At 37.6% G+C, this 18,131-nt stretch overlaps 2 protein-coding genes across 3 annotated transcripts; one reads left to right on the top strand and one right to left on the bottom strand.

The window, feature by feature from the left end:
- The first annotated feature begins 1,333 nt into the window (after positions 1–1,333).
- On the top strand, positions 1,334–10,434 carry LOC141911970 (serine protease 33-like). 2 transcript variants are annotated; one of them, XM_074803104.1, is made up of 14 exons: positions 1,334–1,410; positions 2,331–2,382; positions 2,472–2,493; positions 2,677–2,741; positions 3,855–4,001; positions 4,580–4,715; positions 5,111–5,430; positions 5,540–5,669; positions 7,136–7,147; positions 7,270–7,486; positions 7,755–7,897; positions 8,268–8,456; positions 8,598–8,779; positions 9,774–10,434. In XM_074803104.1, the coding sequence occupies exons 1-14, from the start codon at positions 1,397–1,399 to the stop codon at positions 9,936–9,938; spliced, it is 1,794 nt and encodes a 597-aa protein (XP_074659205.1). In that variant the 5' UTR covers positions 1,334–1,396; the 3' UTR covers positions 9,939–10,434. The 2 variants fall into 2 exon arrangements, with proteins under 2 accessions (XP_074659205.1, XP_074659214.1); XM_074803113.1 differs by lacking the exons at positions 1,334–1,410; positions 2,331–2,382; positions 2,472–2,493; positions 2,677–2,741; positions 3,855–4,001 and adding an exon at positions 4,401–4,502.
- A 2,705-nt stretch (positions 10,435–13,139) lies between these two features.
- Positions 13,140–17,788, bottom strand: LOC141914821 (uncharacterized). Its single transcript, XM_074806131.1, has 9 exons — positions 17,681–17,788; positions 17,008–17,076; positions 16,520–16,822; positions 15,458–16,325; positions 15,203–15,298; positions 14,936–15,129; positions 14,197–14,356; positions 13,869–14,082; positions 13,140–13,503 (listed from the first exon to the last, which is right to left on the bottom strand). Exons 1-9 carry the CDS (start codon positions 17,762–17,764, stop codon positions 13,419–13,421), a joined length of 2,073 nt encoding a protein of 690 aa, XP_074662232.1. The 5' UTR covers positions 17,765–17,788; the 3' UTR covers positions 13,140–13,418.
- Between the last annotated feature and the right edge of the window lie 343 nt (positions 17,789–18,131).

Raw genomic sequence — 18,131 nt, 5'->3', positions numbered from 1 at the left:
CACATAGTTGGCGGAGTCACAGATATCAATCCTGCACGTGAGAATTAAAAATTGTTCTTTAAGATTATTTCGAGCCGTCTGATCAATCTTTTTCCGTAGACAAAGATGTCACAATTACGACACCTTCTCGACACTTAAATTATGTTTTCATTTCCGGCTTGGAAAAACGTGTCAAACCTACGCCCGTTTGCGTTTACAAAGTCAACAGCGTTAGTTTTTATTTCTCGCAATCAGGGCAGTTATTTGAAATGGGATTACAGATGAGGCAATTATCCATGCGTACCGAAAAAAAACTGAAGCCAAGTGGTGATTTATATACTTCTCCAACTGACGGATGATTAAAGTAACTGCCTAATGGACTAACGTTTATACATTTCCCGGTGTTAGTTATTACGAATTACAAGCAAACACTCGCCTGATGTGTTTATTTCATCGTCACAAATTCCATATATGTTTACTGCAAAAGTACGGCATACGTCATACATAATCGTGCTCACGATGATGTGTGTAAGTGTGAAATCAGAAATCAAGTGGAGTATAAGACAATGTATCGACTTCGCCTATATCTTTATCCCAACCGTTACGGACGTTACTACCGTTACTACCCGATGAATGAAGTGGACTAGAACGTGTGGGCGCTAAATGTCTGCAGTAACCCTGAAAATGATATCCCCTATTCTGACGTCGACCACGACGACAGGGCGATTATCGGCGAGCGTCCGCTGACGGGTTCAATATTGACTCGTTGTACCCACATCTTTGCGAGTTTCGAGAGCTAATTCCAGGAAAGTTTTACGTCGCAATATTTATATTGGGGGAGCGCACCCGGCCACTCCGAATGAAATATTCGAAAGGCGCTTCGGTAATATCCGTCCAAACACGTGGGCTTCGTACAAATATTTCCAGACAATCCGATATTCTTTTAATATTTAATCATTTAATAGCGTCATTTCTGACGTGCGTGCTCGTTTCCAATAATTTTAAATGACTACTTCAACTTACATCCGAGCGCGTGTGTGTACGTCGAAATTTGTGTAGGCGGCCAACGAAAACGTGCGTTGCTGGGCTGGCTTCAACATTTTGTCTCCTTGTTTGGTCACGAATATCATAATATGCTTAAAATGACACACTAACATAAGTACTTATTAGACGATGAAATAATCAGGGTATAATTACTATGATAATTGATACCCTCATCCCAGTTGAAGGCATCCCGATTTGGTACACACGTAGTACACTTCGTAAACACATAAACACGTGGTGTGTAATAAATGCAAGTACTACATAATATTAAATGTGTCATTGGGGTCTCATTCACACATACTATAATAAACCTACTATAGATACGCAAGAGCTTCGGTCGGACTAGAACCGTTTAACGCACCACGTATATAAGATGGTCGGATTTTCGTAAGTTTTGAAAAGAAAATAGTTAGAACGAATTTTCATCTCACGATAGTTTTTACGTTATAATTGGGCCATGGTTGTTGAACCATAGTGTATAAAAACAGCTTTTCCTTGACCGGGGCTTGTCGATGGTTAGAAACAATAGGCTTAATTTTCGGCAAACCGCAAAACGATTAGTATATGTACTAATAATTTGGTTTCATAAACCACAAAAAAAACTGATGGGAGTGATGATTTTGAAAAAAGTTTTCCTGACATTCCAAACCGTCTAGTCTACTTTTTAAAGAAAAGCGAATGTATCTAACCTTTAAAGTAAAACGTTGCCTACTCGTTCGCAGAGAATTCTTTTTTGCAACTAATAATAAAATGTAAATGATGAAATCTTTCATTTTTGCGCTGATTCTCAACAATCATGTATGTCGATTTTATGTACATATAAGTAGAGTACACATACGGAAACGCAACCCATTTCACCAAGAGTCTCTCAAAACGAAATAAAAAGGTTTTGCATATTTACCATATGTCTGGTGTGAAACGTTTAAAAGATCAGTTCGTACATGCTGGAGGTTTTATCTATTTGCACACAAATCAAAGGGTAAATATCAACTGATTTGTGTAAGTGACAGAGAAAATCCTGTTTGGCGCATAATTCAATTGTGAAAATAAACTAACCTTCTTCGTTCCAAGTTAGAATACCATGTGACCTTAAGAAAGCCATATATTTCCCATTATCAGATGATAGTTTTGGGTAGTCGTTTTACATGTCGCTATCAAATCTCCACAATAACGTCTACAATATACGAACCAAATGAACGTTAAAACCTGGATCAAAATATGCACCAAGCACGATGTATCTATTGTTTCATGATCTACGTAAATTGCATAAAGACACTTTCTACTATCTTATTACAAATTATTATTAGGAAGCTGCACCGACATATATTCATCCACGCCTTCTTTAACATTTTGCTTTTGGTAAGTTGATTAAACTTTCTCTTAGAATTCGTCGGGAAAAATTGTTTTGCTTTAATCCAATGATAATCATCTCCGATTTTCTCCTTCAGGGGTCATTTGCGATATGCAAAGGTAACGTGAATATTAGTTTAGTTTTTTTTAGAATTTGCTAATGATGCATCTTTCAAAATCAATTTGATTTAGATATAAATATACATCAGGGTTTCCAAATCAGTCGAATAATCGTGAAGTTTCTACGTATATCTCCCGATATTAGATATGTAATCATTTTTTTCTTTTTTTTCATTTATTAAGCATTACCAAACTGTCATGAAAGATTACCCGGATTCTACAATACGGATGAAAATGGAATTGTTAAAGTAAGTTTTACAATCCAGGCTCTTAACTGAAAACAAATACATGTAACAACTTTGAGAATATTTCCAGTTTCAATTTTTTTTAAATTTATTTCTTCTTCTATCAAAAAAAATCTCCACAGACACATTTTTGCGGATGCTTCTTATTCATAATGTCATTGGGATTTGTCACTTTAGAGAAAAAATTCCGTTTTAAAAATCTGAGAGCAGAATGGGTTTTACGGATTACGTGATTCTGCATTCGACAATACCATATGGTAGATTTAACACTTGTCAGACACCAGCCAGTCAGAAGATAAGCTGCATGCATAGATCTTGCTATAATAGGCGCACGGTTCTCCTATTGGGGGTGGGGGAGGGGGTAATTCAACACTTCTTCCTCAACCTTGAACCGTCAAAATTAGACGGCAAGGTGTGATATGATATCTCTTTAAACGAGACGGTAAAAACGATACAACCCACGTTTTCAAATGTCACAGTCAGGTCAAACGTTCTTATCTCCGTCGAGACGACCTTAACTCTTCAAAACGCCCCGTGATGTAGTATCACAGTTTGATGTAACACATCATTACTGAATTAGATTTCCATCCTGTATTCTGAATCAGTCTCAAATAACCAAATAACACGTATTTTCATGAATCAAGATCAACTATTTGAATATATGTTTCTTCAACGTATATTCGCTCGACTTTCGAAACAAGAATTCATATCTTCCCACTCATAATCCCACGCTCCTTTACTTTCAAACCGTTCCTCAGCCGACTATTACTGTCACGTGTCACTGATATCTAGCAGCTATTTTAGGACGGGGATTTCTTTGATATTAAAGTCATGATCCTTGGAGTCTGGAATTTTTGTAAACATGTTTACTGGTTACTCGACAAGATGATACGCCCTTGGCATTCTCCAGTCACAGAATAGTTAGGGGTAAAACAAAGGGCAGATTCGCCCGGAATTCGATTACTGCCAAATAGTAACACCCTACATGAACTATTGCATCCAGAGTGAAATGAAACTGTTTTAGATTTGTAGAGTGAAACAGTTTTGTTTGTTTGCTTCAAAATGAAAAGATGTTTTTTTTTGTAACAACTCAACCATCGTATGTATACATTTCAGGTGGATCTGTATGGAACACACTGGATGGTAACTGGTGTCGTGGCGAGGGGTATTCCTAGAAATGAAACTTGGGTCGAATCGTATTACGTATGGCATGGAGGTTGTAATACAATGGATGGAATTTATGAAAAAGGAGATTCCCGTGAGGTAAATACTTGTAAAAACAACTAGATTGACCCTTTATATATTAGATACGAAAATCAAATGAAACAAAATCATAATACATTGTATTTGACCTAAGATGGAGGGCATTCGACTTGTTGTTCTGCGAGCGAGTAATCCAAAATCTAGAGCGTTAAAAATAGAAGTATCTCGTCTGAAGTCATTTTAGTTCTTTGTCACAAACACGTAACGTTAGCCGCTGAACGGGATGTTTTAATCTCGTTTCGCGGTGACAAATGCGTCGCGATGACGGATGCGTTAAAATATTCCGCTGAAACTTCTTTCATCCGTGATATCAACTTTCGACGTCGCCATAACAGGAATTGCCAACACTGCTAAAGTAACGAAACAGTACACCACGATCTACTTATGAAAAATGCAATTTCTATGATGGGCTTAAAACGAATTTGTCACCACGCAGGCCAACTTGATTTGTGAGGACGCATTGATTCAGCGTTTCCATCAAAAGCCGATCCTATGAAATAAGTAATACATTATAAATGAAAAGAAAAATAAAGTATATATATAGCATAAATTCATATTCTCGTTCGGTTCTATTTTAGAAAATGGTTGGCAATACCGATGCAAGAAATCCATCTATAAATTTTTTCCATCGAGTTCTCGTCAATGAGTGTATCATTATAAAAGCCGATAACTTTCATAATCAGCCACAAATGAAAATTCAACTTCTCGGTTGCGGTAAGTATCATGCTATAAAATCATAGAAAAAATTAAAAAGACGAAACAAGAATGCATTTTCAAATGTAAGAATTACATCGGATTGATTGGATGAATGGATAGATAAAATAATGGAGAGATTACATTTCTAATCGTCTTAACAAATTGATCATTTGAACTTTGCGTACGTGCGTGGGTGCAAAGCGCTTGGCGTTATTCAAGAGTCTCTTTCAAGGAAGATGCGGTAAGGAATGCTGCCAAGCGCGTTAATTGTTTGCCTAATTCCCACTTGACTCAAAAATAGTCTGCACAAAAATGAACAAAACGCCACTGAATAACACCAAACACCTCTACGCGGTCACCTCTACTTTGCGTCCCACGGTGTTTTCGCTAAATCCGACTTAATCGTTTTCCAGATGTTCGCAAATGCCAAAATACGATCATTAATACGAGCAGTACTTTAGCATATCCAAACAGTGCTTTCACCGCCTCAGACTCGGGACTGGACGACAGCCACGCGCCGCACGACGCCCGCTCTAGCAGTTCGTCTTCTTGGGTGCCAGCTAAGACGAGTAACAACCCGTGGCTACAAGTACATTTTCCAACGGAGAAAATCCTGACTGGGTTGATTTTTTGGAAATACAGAGGGACAGGTGTAAAATCATTTACCGTGTCGTACAGTAGAAACTGCGTGAATTTCGAGTACCTGCACGATTCACAGAAAATCAAACCGAGCGTAGGTTGTTTTTTTTCGAATGAAATCAAGAGGCTCGATTAAGTAACCCTGATACAACAAGATATTAGATTAATTATTAATATTGATTGTTTTGTTAACTAATACTTAGGTGATGCGCGTATCGTCGAGTTCGGGCGGAAAGACAATCTTCCCACATCCAATCAGGGCATCTTGCATTCGTATTCATCCAACTGGGCGTCCATCTGGTTTAAGCTTAAAATTAGATTTCCTAGGTTGCGGTAAGTAAAATTAACGAAAAACTAATATTTCACGGGCGTATCAAGAAAATCGAGGGCGCACCTTAAATGAAAATAAAAACGTTTTTGTCCGACGCCTTCCTCCACCGGAATATCTTTAAAGAAAATGATACTTTTAGATGATATTCCCTGCATTGAAATCATTATTTTCAAAAAATGAATTCTGGTCTTATTTCTTACATTTTCCGTTCAGTAATGAAAGCGTGTCAAAAATATAATAATGTAACGTTTTTTTTCTCGATAATTCACATCTTTAGAGAAATATCTTAGACTATATACATTGGCGATCAAAAAATGTGAAACGATAGAATGAGTTGAAAAGCTTTGTCGTTCATGTCTGCAGGTTTAACATGAATGACGACCTCACGCGATCTAAAAGAAAACATTTGTTATCAGCATCCATTGTTAAAAGGTTTCTGTTATTTATTTCTAATAACCAGGAAAAATAATTTCCCCCTCCCCCGCTCCAGACGGAAAATCGGATATCTATTCGTTCATATTTCTTTGCGGAATTGATAATCTAAAAATATATCGGATGTATAACGTATGTAAAAACTAGCCTCCATAGACAGATATTTTCGGATTCGCCTATAAGCGCGTTATGAGGGAAATGACGTATCTCTGGTCTATTCCGTCTTTGGAAGAAAATATTTTTTTGTACTGTATATAGTATTTCATATGCGTTTTAAAATTTTCAAACGAATAACAAAGATGGGAAAGAGGTAGGCACGTTCTTCTCAGAAGTTAAAAGATACGTACACTGAGTTACCGCGGCATAATGAAAAGAAAATCGTCATTGACTGACATCGGATATGCAAAACGACCCTTAATCAGTGCCAACTCAGCTATTTTGAGTAGGTTCGGTTTGGGTCACTTAGGCTCGGTTAACCGCATAAGATCGTTAACTTGACCTGTATTTTTATCGCACGTCGCAGGTCCAAATGGCGATCCTATAAATGCCAAGAAGCACACCGTTTTCTTCATTCTATTCCAACGCGTCTTGATGTTATCATCTGAGACGATTGAGATGAATATAGGGTGTTTAATAATTCATTTGACTTCCCAATTGAGTAAAATAGGAAGATAAACCAAGGTGACGACATTTCAGCCTTGTCTGTGAGAACGTATCGAATTCTGAAACTAAATAATACTCATTTTAAAATCTGATCCCAGACGTGGAGTATACGGTACCGCGGCAATGTAGACCAAATCACTCCGATTCATATAGAATAAAATTTTGAATCATCATCTGTGGGTTTTGCTTATCATCTTTGAAAAAGTTGAGAATATATCAGTCTACTATATAGCCAGGTCACTTGAGCATTGAGGTTTCAAGGTGTTCATGGAATTTCTTTCGTGCCAGGTTTTAACCAGGTTGAAACGCGTCGTTTATGTGATTATCGTGTATATTCATACAATCAATACAACGAATATATTTACCTTTTCAGGAACCGGCGGAGGTAAGCTCGTTTTAATATGATAATTGCTTTGGTGGATGATATCGACACACTATTAGAATTAGATATCGAAAAAACTTCTAATATAAAAAAATTGAATTTATAACTTATATCTAATGTGTCAGGTATCAACACTAAATGTGGGTTGAGGAAACAGAACCGTCCGGGTAGAGTAAAAAGAATCATCAACGGCATTGGCAACATTCATGGCGAATGGCCGTGGCTGGTATCAATACAGAGGACGCCAAAAAATACATGCGATCGAGAAAAGAAATTGATAAATGCGTGTGGAGGCACTTTGATTCACCCGCAATACGTTCTCACCGCAGCCCATTGTTTCAAGTTAGTAAAAAACCGCACTCCGGTGCCTGTTTGTGAAGATAGTATTGAAAAAATCGTGGGAACATTAAAAGGAAATTCAATCTTTAAGTCATGACGAAATTCAATCTTTAAGTAATTAAATGACCAGATATCTGAAAACTATATCTATTTATTCTAAATCATCAATCGGATTCTACAACTGTCAATGCCGGATCGCGATTATTGCGGAGCGTGTCTTTAAATGAGTTCAAAAGTATAGTTTTACTATAACATATATAGTTTTACGTAGATATCCGGGAAAATTCAGACCATGCGGACCCGAAGAATATAAAGTGGTTTTGGGTGAATCTAATTTTGAACTGCATCAAGGAACGGAATTGGAGATTGCTATCGATAAGCTTATCCTGCATCCAAGTTACGTCGGTGAAATAGGTAATAACATCATCATTCATAACCAGGAAATAATATTTCGGTGAAGATAAAGCTCCTATTTCACTTACCTTATTGTAGCCGTTGCTACGTTTTATTGTATCTCTACGGCAGAGCGTTAACGGCTCTCCAATAACGTCTTGTGAATGATATTTTCTGAAAAGCAAAGGCCAAGGAAGTAACGAGACAGATGGATATCAATTACATATTATCAAAATGAAATGCCTCACATAGACGCACATACGCACACGATGGGAGTCTCATCTGGACATTGGCCACGATTAATTGGCGAAGAATTGGAAAACAGATCGACCGTATGTATTGTGTTGATAAGATGTTTTTGAAATAGGTTGTATATCATTCGTGCTTGTAGATTGGTTTAATGGACAGATGCGATTGTACAACGATATCGCGTTAATTCGTCTCAAGGAACCGGTCCCTTTGACTGACTACGTCAACCCGGCTTGTTTGCCGCCTGAAGATTTGATCCTCAAAGACGGGCAGCATTGTATCGTAGCTGGGTGGGGTAAAATAACTGATAAACCGAAAGCTGGCCTAGCAGGTAAGCTATACCCAAAATTAATTTTTTTTTAAATGCCGAGAAGATATAATTCAATGAAATTTTTTTCGGAAATAAAATCAAATGAAAAAAGCTATGTATCTATATAAGATCTGAATATTCTTTTTCGTTGGTTTGTTGCAGCATTTCCAGCCAATTCGCAACACGTGAATGTCGAACTTCTAAACTCGAAAGCATGTCGAGCGAAGTATGAAACTTACTACGAGAAATTTCGTGGTTTTCCACGTCGAGTGTCGTGGGCAAACTTCCCAGAGACAACCGTTTGCGCCATAGGATCTAACGGAAAACAACAGGGAATCTGTCATGTACGTATGTGTAGTCGAATAGCCTACGTATATTCGAAATGTTGGTAAAAAGTGGGTGTTTGTTCCACATTATCCTATATATAGGCCTACATGTGATAGCGAGAATATCCAATTACATTTGTCACAAACAACCATGTTCATCGTCAAGAGAAGCTGACGCATTTCTGAAATGTCATGAAAATGACACGTGGTAACCTCCCCGCTGATTTATTTCATCGTCTTGTCAAATATCCGTAGAATTACTTATTCTATTTTGAGGAGTGACGGGTGGCATTTGAATTCAGGAAATAACTAGTGTCGTAATATTCATATTCAGACTTACGTACCAGCATTTTCTTGATGAACCCCAAGGTTATACGGAAATTCATAATGGCCATGAGCGATTACCATCGGGATATGGGGATAACGTTCTTATCTATGCAGTCTGGGTTCAACGGTTAATATCTGAAATACATGCATGTACAAATGTAGTAGCGGGTGGTATGTTCGTACTCCCATTGACACCTCATATGGACTAAAATCGCTGGAACTGGGTTCTGCCGTGGACTATAATGTTCCATGGTTCTTGTGATGGTGCTCTGTGTCCCGATTGATAGGGCAAGGGGGATTGGATGGTTTTCTCCTCCAAATTCGAATGTGCCCTCCAAACTGTCTGGACTTTTGCAAAATTTGAGAAAGATGAGGAATCAAGCCAAATGGGTCCCGATAAAGCCTAGAGAAGCCTAAATTTTTCCTTGGGAGGGACCCTCACCAATGCGGGTGCATCTTTCAGCCATCGCATTGCCAAATCTGCCCTTAGATAAAATGACCATTCGTTCACTTCTTCGAAGAATCATAGATCCGCCCTTGTCGGGTACCTGGCAGCCGGTGTTAACGTTATCTTATGTAGATTCACTTCAGCATCGCGGTACATTTTACCTCTTGAGCCATGAAATTTACCTGGATTTCTGTCATCAGTGACAGCTGCTTAATAAAGACACCGTTTCATTTTCAGGGCGACAGCGGTGGTCCGTTGATTTGCAGACAGCCAGATGGGCATTGGATAAGCGCTGGGATCGTCTCTTGGGGCGAGAAATGCGGCGGGATCGAGAGGCCAATGGTCTTTACTAAAGTTCAATCGTTTACAGACTGGATATCCGCAGAAATTAAGGCAGAATAGTTTTCGAATGCACCGCTAGAACGCGAGAGCTGGTCTCATGCTCACTACATGTAGAGCCATCTACATTTACATGTAATGACTACGTTTATACCTCAAAAGTTTTCCGAGGCGGTAATTTGAAAATCAGAAATAACGAGATCATCGAGCTTATTAAATGCAGCACAATGTATATACATAAATATATATTCTGAAAAATCATGTACAGAGTCACAAAAAGACAACAACTATTTTTTACAATAAATCTTTGACGACAACAGGACCATGGCTAAAAAATTGTATACCTTCTTCTCCTCTGAGAAACAAGGCAGCATGGGTCAAAGTTTCTTTAAGTTATGTTAAATATGTATTGTTCAATGTCCGCCTAAACTGTGTTTGTATGAATTCTGTAACTGCATGAATACGCGTATCAGAATGTAAATATTCACACATTCGATTTAGATTAGATTTGCACATGCATAGAGGATGGCGCATTCGAAACTCGCAGCGAAAAAAAATCTTGTTGGTCCAAACCAATCAGAAAATTATGATTTTTAAATAAAAATGTCAAATTTATTAATTATATTAGTTTTTTTCTCTAATTAAGGCGTCTATCTGATCCCATGGCCGCTAGACCATTTTACTCCTTGCTACGGCCCTTAAACACTGATAACATGATTCAGGTTGAGATGATTGCTCGTAGCATCAACCAACTGGGGGAATATAATCAGGCAGTTGTTTGAATAAAGGCTACCAGCAAGTCCTATGCATTTTATGTATTTTGCTGAATACAGGTAAAAATGCCAGGAGGAAACATGCACGATGTCCGTTTATCCATATTCAAAATCATATCAACAAAAACATCATTTTAATCTAATGCTTTCAACGAAACTTGATTCAATATATGATAACAAACTAGTGTCATATCTTGCCGAAATAGTTATTTCATTGTTGATTTTATATCATGAATCACAACTAACTAGCTTGTAAACATCATTGAAAATTCATTCAATTATTTTACCTCTGGCATTTTCCCTATGGTATGATTTTTCCTCTGGTACTTTTACCGGGATTCCAGTTTTAGTGCGACAGCGTGGTCCGTTGATTTGCAGTCAGATGGGCATTGCATAGCGCTGGGATCGTCTCTTGGGGCGAGAAATGCAGCGGGATCGAGGGCCAATGGTCTCCAATCGTTTAGAGTGGATCAGCAGAAAAAAGGCCTCATAAAGTGGAATATGTAGTTTTCGTATGATCTGCTGGGACGCGAGAGCTGGTCTCGCGCTCACTAGAGCTATCTTCGTCACATGTAACTGGCTACGTTTATTCACATGTACTGCAAAAGTTTTCCGAGGCGGTCATTCTAATACATATTAGAAATAACAAGATCATCAAGCTAAACATGTGCAGCACAATGTATTTATTTACAAAAGTCATGTACAGAGTCGCAAAGAGACTTCTATTCTTTACAATGAATCTTTGACGAACCTATGGCTTAAAAAATCTATTGAAAATATTGAAAGTCGACCTTTAATATATCCTATATTCATTCATTCATTCATTCATATTTTATTGCCCACAAAAGATGATTTGCATATAGGAACTAGGGGTCCAGGGACACCATGCCCACTTGGGAAGTGGTTTCAAATGCACAACAATCTAACAATTTCAACATTCAACGCCCCCTGGTGACCATTTACAAAAACCAATGACCTTGAAACTCACCACAATCATAGAACATGTCATGAACTACAACTTTGCAATTGATCATGGTAACAAAATATGCCTAGGTACCAATATAATAAGGAAATACTAAGTTATTCTACTAAAAACTTATGTCCTTAAAAGTCGCAACAATCATAGATGATGTCATGAGCTACAACTTTCCAATTGATTGTGGTTACAAAATATGCATAGGTACGAATATAATAAAGAAATGCTAAGATATTGTATTATTCAACGACCCCTGGTGGCCATATACGAAATCCAATTACCTTGAAACTCACCACAATCATAGAACACGTTATGAGCTACAACTTTCTAATTGATTGTGGTAGCAAAATACGCTTAGGTATCAATATAATGTGGAAAAACTTTTTCCCACTTACGAATGAGTACTGGTGACACCAAGATGGCCACCAATTGCGTCATAATTGGCCGATGAAAAATACCTGTCTCAGGTATAAAACATCCCTTTCCAAAGAATACCCATCAAAAATTGTAATGAGAAATGGCAAACCAGTAGGAAGCTACAGGACTCAGAATTTGGGCCAAAATTAACATTTTTGGGCACTAAAAAGGTCATAGGACGGCCATCTTGAGTCCGACCGACCCAATTTTTGTTATGTTGATGGGCCCTGGGGGGATTCACATATATCCGAAAGATCAAGGTAATTGATCAAAGCGTCTTCAAAATTTCCCTCAAAAAGTTCAAAAATGTGTAAAAAGTGCTGATTTTGACGAACAACAATGGCTGCCAGTCGGCCATCTTGATTCTGACAGGGCCAGTTTTTGGGCTGAAGATGTGTCTAGGGTAGATACATGTGTAACCCAAATATCAAGACATTACCTTGAAGCGTCTTCAAAACTTCCCAAAATAACTGGATTCCGTCTACGGACGGACGGACGGACGGACGGACGACGGACGAAAAGTGAACGCAATAGCCCGCTGGGACTAAAGTCCCAAGTGGGCTAAAAAGTACAAATTCACAAAACTTGATTTAACAAGATACATGTATATCTTTTTTTAAATAATAATCAAACTAACGATAGCAAACCCATTAGTATTAGTTATAGAAATTAACCAATTACAAATTCTATTGCAGTTTACAAATGTGTTTTAACCAATTATGAGAAACAAGGTACATGTATTACAAATTCAGCTTATTGCTTCGCGAAATAATTTCTATAAGCGTAATGTAAAATAATTTGACTAATCTGTCGAGTATACAAATATTTACCAAAGCACAGGTCTGCAACAATTAAATATTACCCATATGTACAGAAGCCTTTCCGATGCTAAAACAATGATGTTCATACAATCCTACCCCAGTAAAATGTTTTCTTAAAGATTATGAACTAAAATTATACGATATACCTTTGAGTCTTGCTATAACGAATTTGGATATAATCTATCAGCAGATACAACAAATCAAAAGTTCGACTGATAAGAATATTCTACTAATTTCATACTGGATGTTACCAGTACGGAAAATATTGTAGCAATTCCGAAATTCGTTATAACGAAAGTTACATTGTAAGAACGAATCCAGGTAATAATGCCAATGGTTAAAATGCCAGAGGAAAAATCATACCGCATACCTGTAAGAACAATTCAGTGCAAATGATGTAAGCCTCTAAAACACTGAAAATCCGTCATATTTTGAGCTCAAAAGATACCGGTAAATATCAAAGTATATTATAAGTGTCAAGAATTTATATGAATTTGTAATTCAGCCAAATTTACTGCACGTATTTTGAGTTCAAGTTCAGCAATTCAGACATCTATTATGACACCATTCCTCGTCGTTTCATCAGACTGTCATTCTTTTTCGAGGCCCTCATGGATACATGATCCTGACGACGTTCTTCTCTGCAAAAATAATGAACCAAAATTTTCTATTTTTGATATTTAAAATGGCTATTATAAGGGATATGTAAATTACAGTTAAATTAACTATAATCTACATATCCCATCATCAGAGACAATGATAATGATTTGAAGGACTTTGGATCATCTGCTATCCATGAATTTCTTAAAAAGATTGGTCCAATGAGATATGGATTAACATTCTTATACAAATAACTTTTAGTTACACCTTGACATACCTAACCAGTGAAACGTTTTACTACTTTGAATATTGAATGAATCAAAAACAATTTGATACACCTCTTATAAGTAGAGATTTATAGAATGAGATTTATTCAATGAGAAAAATCAATAATTGAACAGCTCACCGGGTTTTGAGTGTTGGTTTCTTCTTTACCAGATCAAGTCGATTTTTTGCTTTACTAGGCACAGATGAGTTCACGTCCAATGGTTTCAGTTTTCCTGTGTATGGTTTCCAAGTCAATGGTTTTGAAAGGCTCGCCTTTAAATCGAATGCCTTCGATGTACTTCCGACTGTTTTATTAACTGCTGCATTTGGAGTCGCAGAAAATTGAAATGGCGCTGAAAACCATATTTGCAATAAGAATGAAGCGTCTTGTGAAAGGCACTAGAGCTTTAGCTTCAAAAAAAAAAATTTTTTTGAATGAAAGTGACCCTGCTGTTACAGATACTTACTTATAGGAGCAGTTGTAGATTTTCGCGCAGAACCGACGACTGAATTTCCAGTTTTCTTAGAAACAGTCGACCCAAATGTGGCATTCATGGTAAGATTCTGATTCGTAAAACAAGTGGCTGATCGTGACACACTGACTGGTTTTACTATTTTTGGTATTTTCTGTAAATAGTACAAGGAACTATGGTTTCTACTAATGGCCATTTAGACAATGCTTATGATGATGACGCCTATATTCAGTGGAACCTTGTTACATACAACGAACTTCACGGGACCGGAAATCATCTTCGTTATAATCAATAGTTCGTTATATCCAGTATGAAATTAATTGAATTTTCTTACTTGGGATGAAATACTATATTTGTTATATCTGGTAAATTGTTGTATCCAAGTTCGTTATAACAAGGTTCCAATGTAGTATCAAATCCAGTCAAGCGCTTTACAGATTAGATAAGCATCCATGATTTTTTTTACATACAGCGGAACTTCATTATAATGAACTCGGATATAATTCTGGTTCATTGGATATTACAAGTATAGGATCTTGTCCCAAGTACCGTTAAGACAATTCAATTATTCTAATACATGATCTTAATGAACTATGGGTCATAATGAACAGATTTTAAGGTACCGTGAAGTTTGTAGTAATGAGGTTCCAATATACAACCCCTGCATATATTTCTAACTAAACGTGAGTCCTGTCTCCCTGCGGAGAAGTAATATCCTACAGTAGAAACTTACTTTATTTACGTGTGTTGGTGTCTTGAAATTTTTCAGCCGTTCGACAGTAGCTCGAGCAGACTCGGTCACGATCTTGGCACGTTTTAACGACTGCGTTTGCGATTCCGTTCGCTTTCGTTTGTTCGCCAAATATGTATCAATCGACTCCATTTTGTTGAAGTTTCGCTGATGAATTTTCGCCCAATCTTTATTTCCTGAAATAGACATACATTTCTACAGCACAGATCATGAAATGAAATCCAAATTTCATAATGTTGTATCTTTTACCCGGAGTGACAGGCTTTTTTTGTCTTTCTCTGTTTTTCGCCAAAAATGCTGAAAATCTGGGAATGTTCGACTTGTCCGTTGTAGGCTGTTCAGCTTCTAAAACAAGAACAGATAAACCATTTAAATTCTTCAAATGAGACAACAACATTCTATCCCTCAGCCAGGGCAGTAAAAGAAGGACTTAAACATATTTTCTGCCTCCAGGGGTCAGATAATAATAATTAGGGAAATCCAGTTTTCTGCAATAAAACTCACTGTTCATGATTTGAACTTTTTTCTCTAGCGCTGCCATTAACGTTTCCTTCATTTCATTTTCAGTTCCTTTCATCGCCATAACTATATCCTCAGTGACCGGTACATCAGGCACAGTCTCCCGAGTTTTTTCCTCAATTGTTTCATCTTTACTTTTCGATGCAGTTTCCTCAACTTTCTCGGATTTGGCAGTTATATCAAGTTGTTCATCTGTCGTTTCGCCACGCACTCGACAGATCAGTGTTTTCGATTTCGATCGTCTGCCCATAATGGATAGACGTTGACGAGAGACACAAGCGGACAGTATAACTGATCGTCTTTGACTCGATGAAGTTTTGTTCAATGGTGTTTTTAGATTAGTATTATCAGCTGATCTGACACCATCATTCGAATGTCCCCTTCTCGACAGAATGTTTTCCACTATCGAAATCGCAGACTTACGTCGTTTATCTATCGGACTAGCTGACTTTTTCTGCTTTGAGACATTCTTAGCATTTACATCACCAGCTTTTCGACTGCCGGATCGACCTCTTCTGAGGCTAGTTGATTCATTTATTGGAGAAACATCACATCTCTTACTCGATCTTCCTTTTCTTTCTGTTATTTTCATATCTGCCGATGAGTTTGTTATTTGCTTGTCCTTTTCGCTAGATTTCTGCAGCGATGCTTCCATATCTGAACAACTGTTGCTTGCCGAAGATTCTGGCGTTTTAATCTTAGAACTATCAGATTCAAGTTGTTCAGCATGCTCGGGCTTATACTGCATTTCACAATCAGAGTTTCCAGCGGTTTCTACCGAGTCAGACGTTTTGTTGCGTGTAATTTTCTTTTCAGCATCATTGAAATACTTTCTTTGGCTGTTCTTCAACTGCTGAAGTAAAAACGGATTTCTTGAATAAGAAGCTTAAAGATGTCCAAAGTTAAACATGACATTCAATTTTCTTAAAATCTAATGGGTTAAGGAAGTCAAACTAGAGCATTTTGTCCAAAAGTTTTGTCATCATAAAGTTTTAACTGACCCAGAATTTCTAAGTCTTTATAGAAAGAAAACAATTAAATTCAAACCTTTTGATCAGTATCAGATTCATCCGATGTCACCAAGCCAACATCCTTATCACGGACCTCAGCTTTAGATTCATTCCGTTTTGATCTATTTTTGCGTCCCCTTCTAACAATAGGTTTCTCTTCTTTCTCAGATTCATCCGATGTCATCACATTCTCACTATTAGTATCATCAATACTATCTTCTGCTTTGCTCTTGTTTCTCCCACGTCTGTTTTTACGACTGTTGACCCGAGCAAGTTCCTTTCCATTTAATTCCTTAGCATCTTTTTTCACCACATTCTCTTCTAAGCCTACAGCATCCTCCTATTGAATGATCAATTTTGTTTTAAAGATACGAAATATTGAAGGTATTGACATTAACAATTAAGCCTAAAGTCAATGTTTCCAAAGTAAAATGATAAAAGCCGCCTTGAGAAATCAAGATCGATATAGAATCATAGGCGTACCACACATATATATCCGTATTTCAGTAAGTTAATGGGACCTACCTGCTCAATGTCATCATCGCTTGTGTGTATTGTTTGCGCTTCCATGATGGCTTTAATCAGATGATCAGCCTAGAAAATATATCACATAGTCAATGTTTAGTGACACGCACAACCACCCACCATCCACCAATGGCATTGTAAAGAAGAGTGGATCCTCCTTAATAGCACTCGTGGTTGACCAGGGGGATGACCACCACTTAGCCTATCCGTCCTCTTTGCTGGATCACAAATCTTCACTAACAATTACTTACAAGCGTTGGAATGAAAGGGCAAGGCGGGGGGGGGGGTGTAAAAAGGCTGTTTTGGCTTCTAGGCCTAAATAGGCCTACACGTCATTACTTCTCACAGGCATTTTGGAACTGTCAAATGTGTCAGTTAAGTGTCATTTATTAAAACTGACAGTTTGACAGTTCCAACATACTACAAGATGAGATAAGGAATGGGGAGAAGGGTACAAAGTTAAAATCAGGATGATACATTCTGGAATTTCTTTTAGCCAACTGACTAATGATGATGTGGTGAGCCAAGTAGACGAGTGGGGTGAGACCGTCCAGCAGAGAGTGGAGCCGAGTGTGTGTGATGTGAGTGAGAAGAAAAGAAGAAAGATGCAATTGCAACTCTTTATTTTCTCATCTCTCTTTTTTTGCTTAAAATTTAAACATTGGGTCGCTACCTTCATGTTTGCTCGAACTCCCAACTTTTTGGCAAGTTTTTGTAAATCTGCATATTTCATGGTTTTGAGGGCTAAATCATCCATCATCATACATAAATATACGATTTCAATCGCTGCAAAATAAATTCACTTCCGTGTTTCGTTTGAATTTCGTTACGCGTAATTTGATTGGCTAATCCAAGATGATTAGTTCACAATATTCCCATGAGTGGCAGCACCTATGGATACAATCCCGCACTGCGGTGTGAAATGAGACCGGTGTAGTTGTTAGTTAAAAATTCTCATTATCTACGCAAATATTTGAGATACGGTACCGATATCCATCATCTGAACTGTTTATAGATGATATATATTTTCAAAACCTTTGAAAATGATAGGTTTTTCATTTCCTTAGACAGTTGCGCAACACCCCCTCTTGTTTAGTCCCAGGAGCTGCTGCCATCTCCAGTGA

Source organism: Tubulanus polymorphus, chromosome 1 (genome assembly GCF_964204645.1).
Source record: "Tubulanus polymorphus chromosome 1, tnTubPoly1.2, whole genome shotgun sequence".
NCBI classification, from domain to species: domain Eukaryota; kingdom Metazoa; phylum Nemertea; class Palaeonemertea; order Tubulaniformes; family Tubulanidae; genus Tubulanus; species Tubulanus polymorphus.
This window is presented reverse-complemented; position numbering and strand designations above follow the sequence as displayed.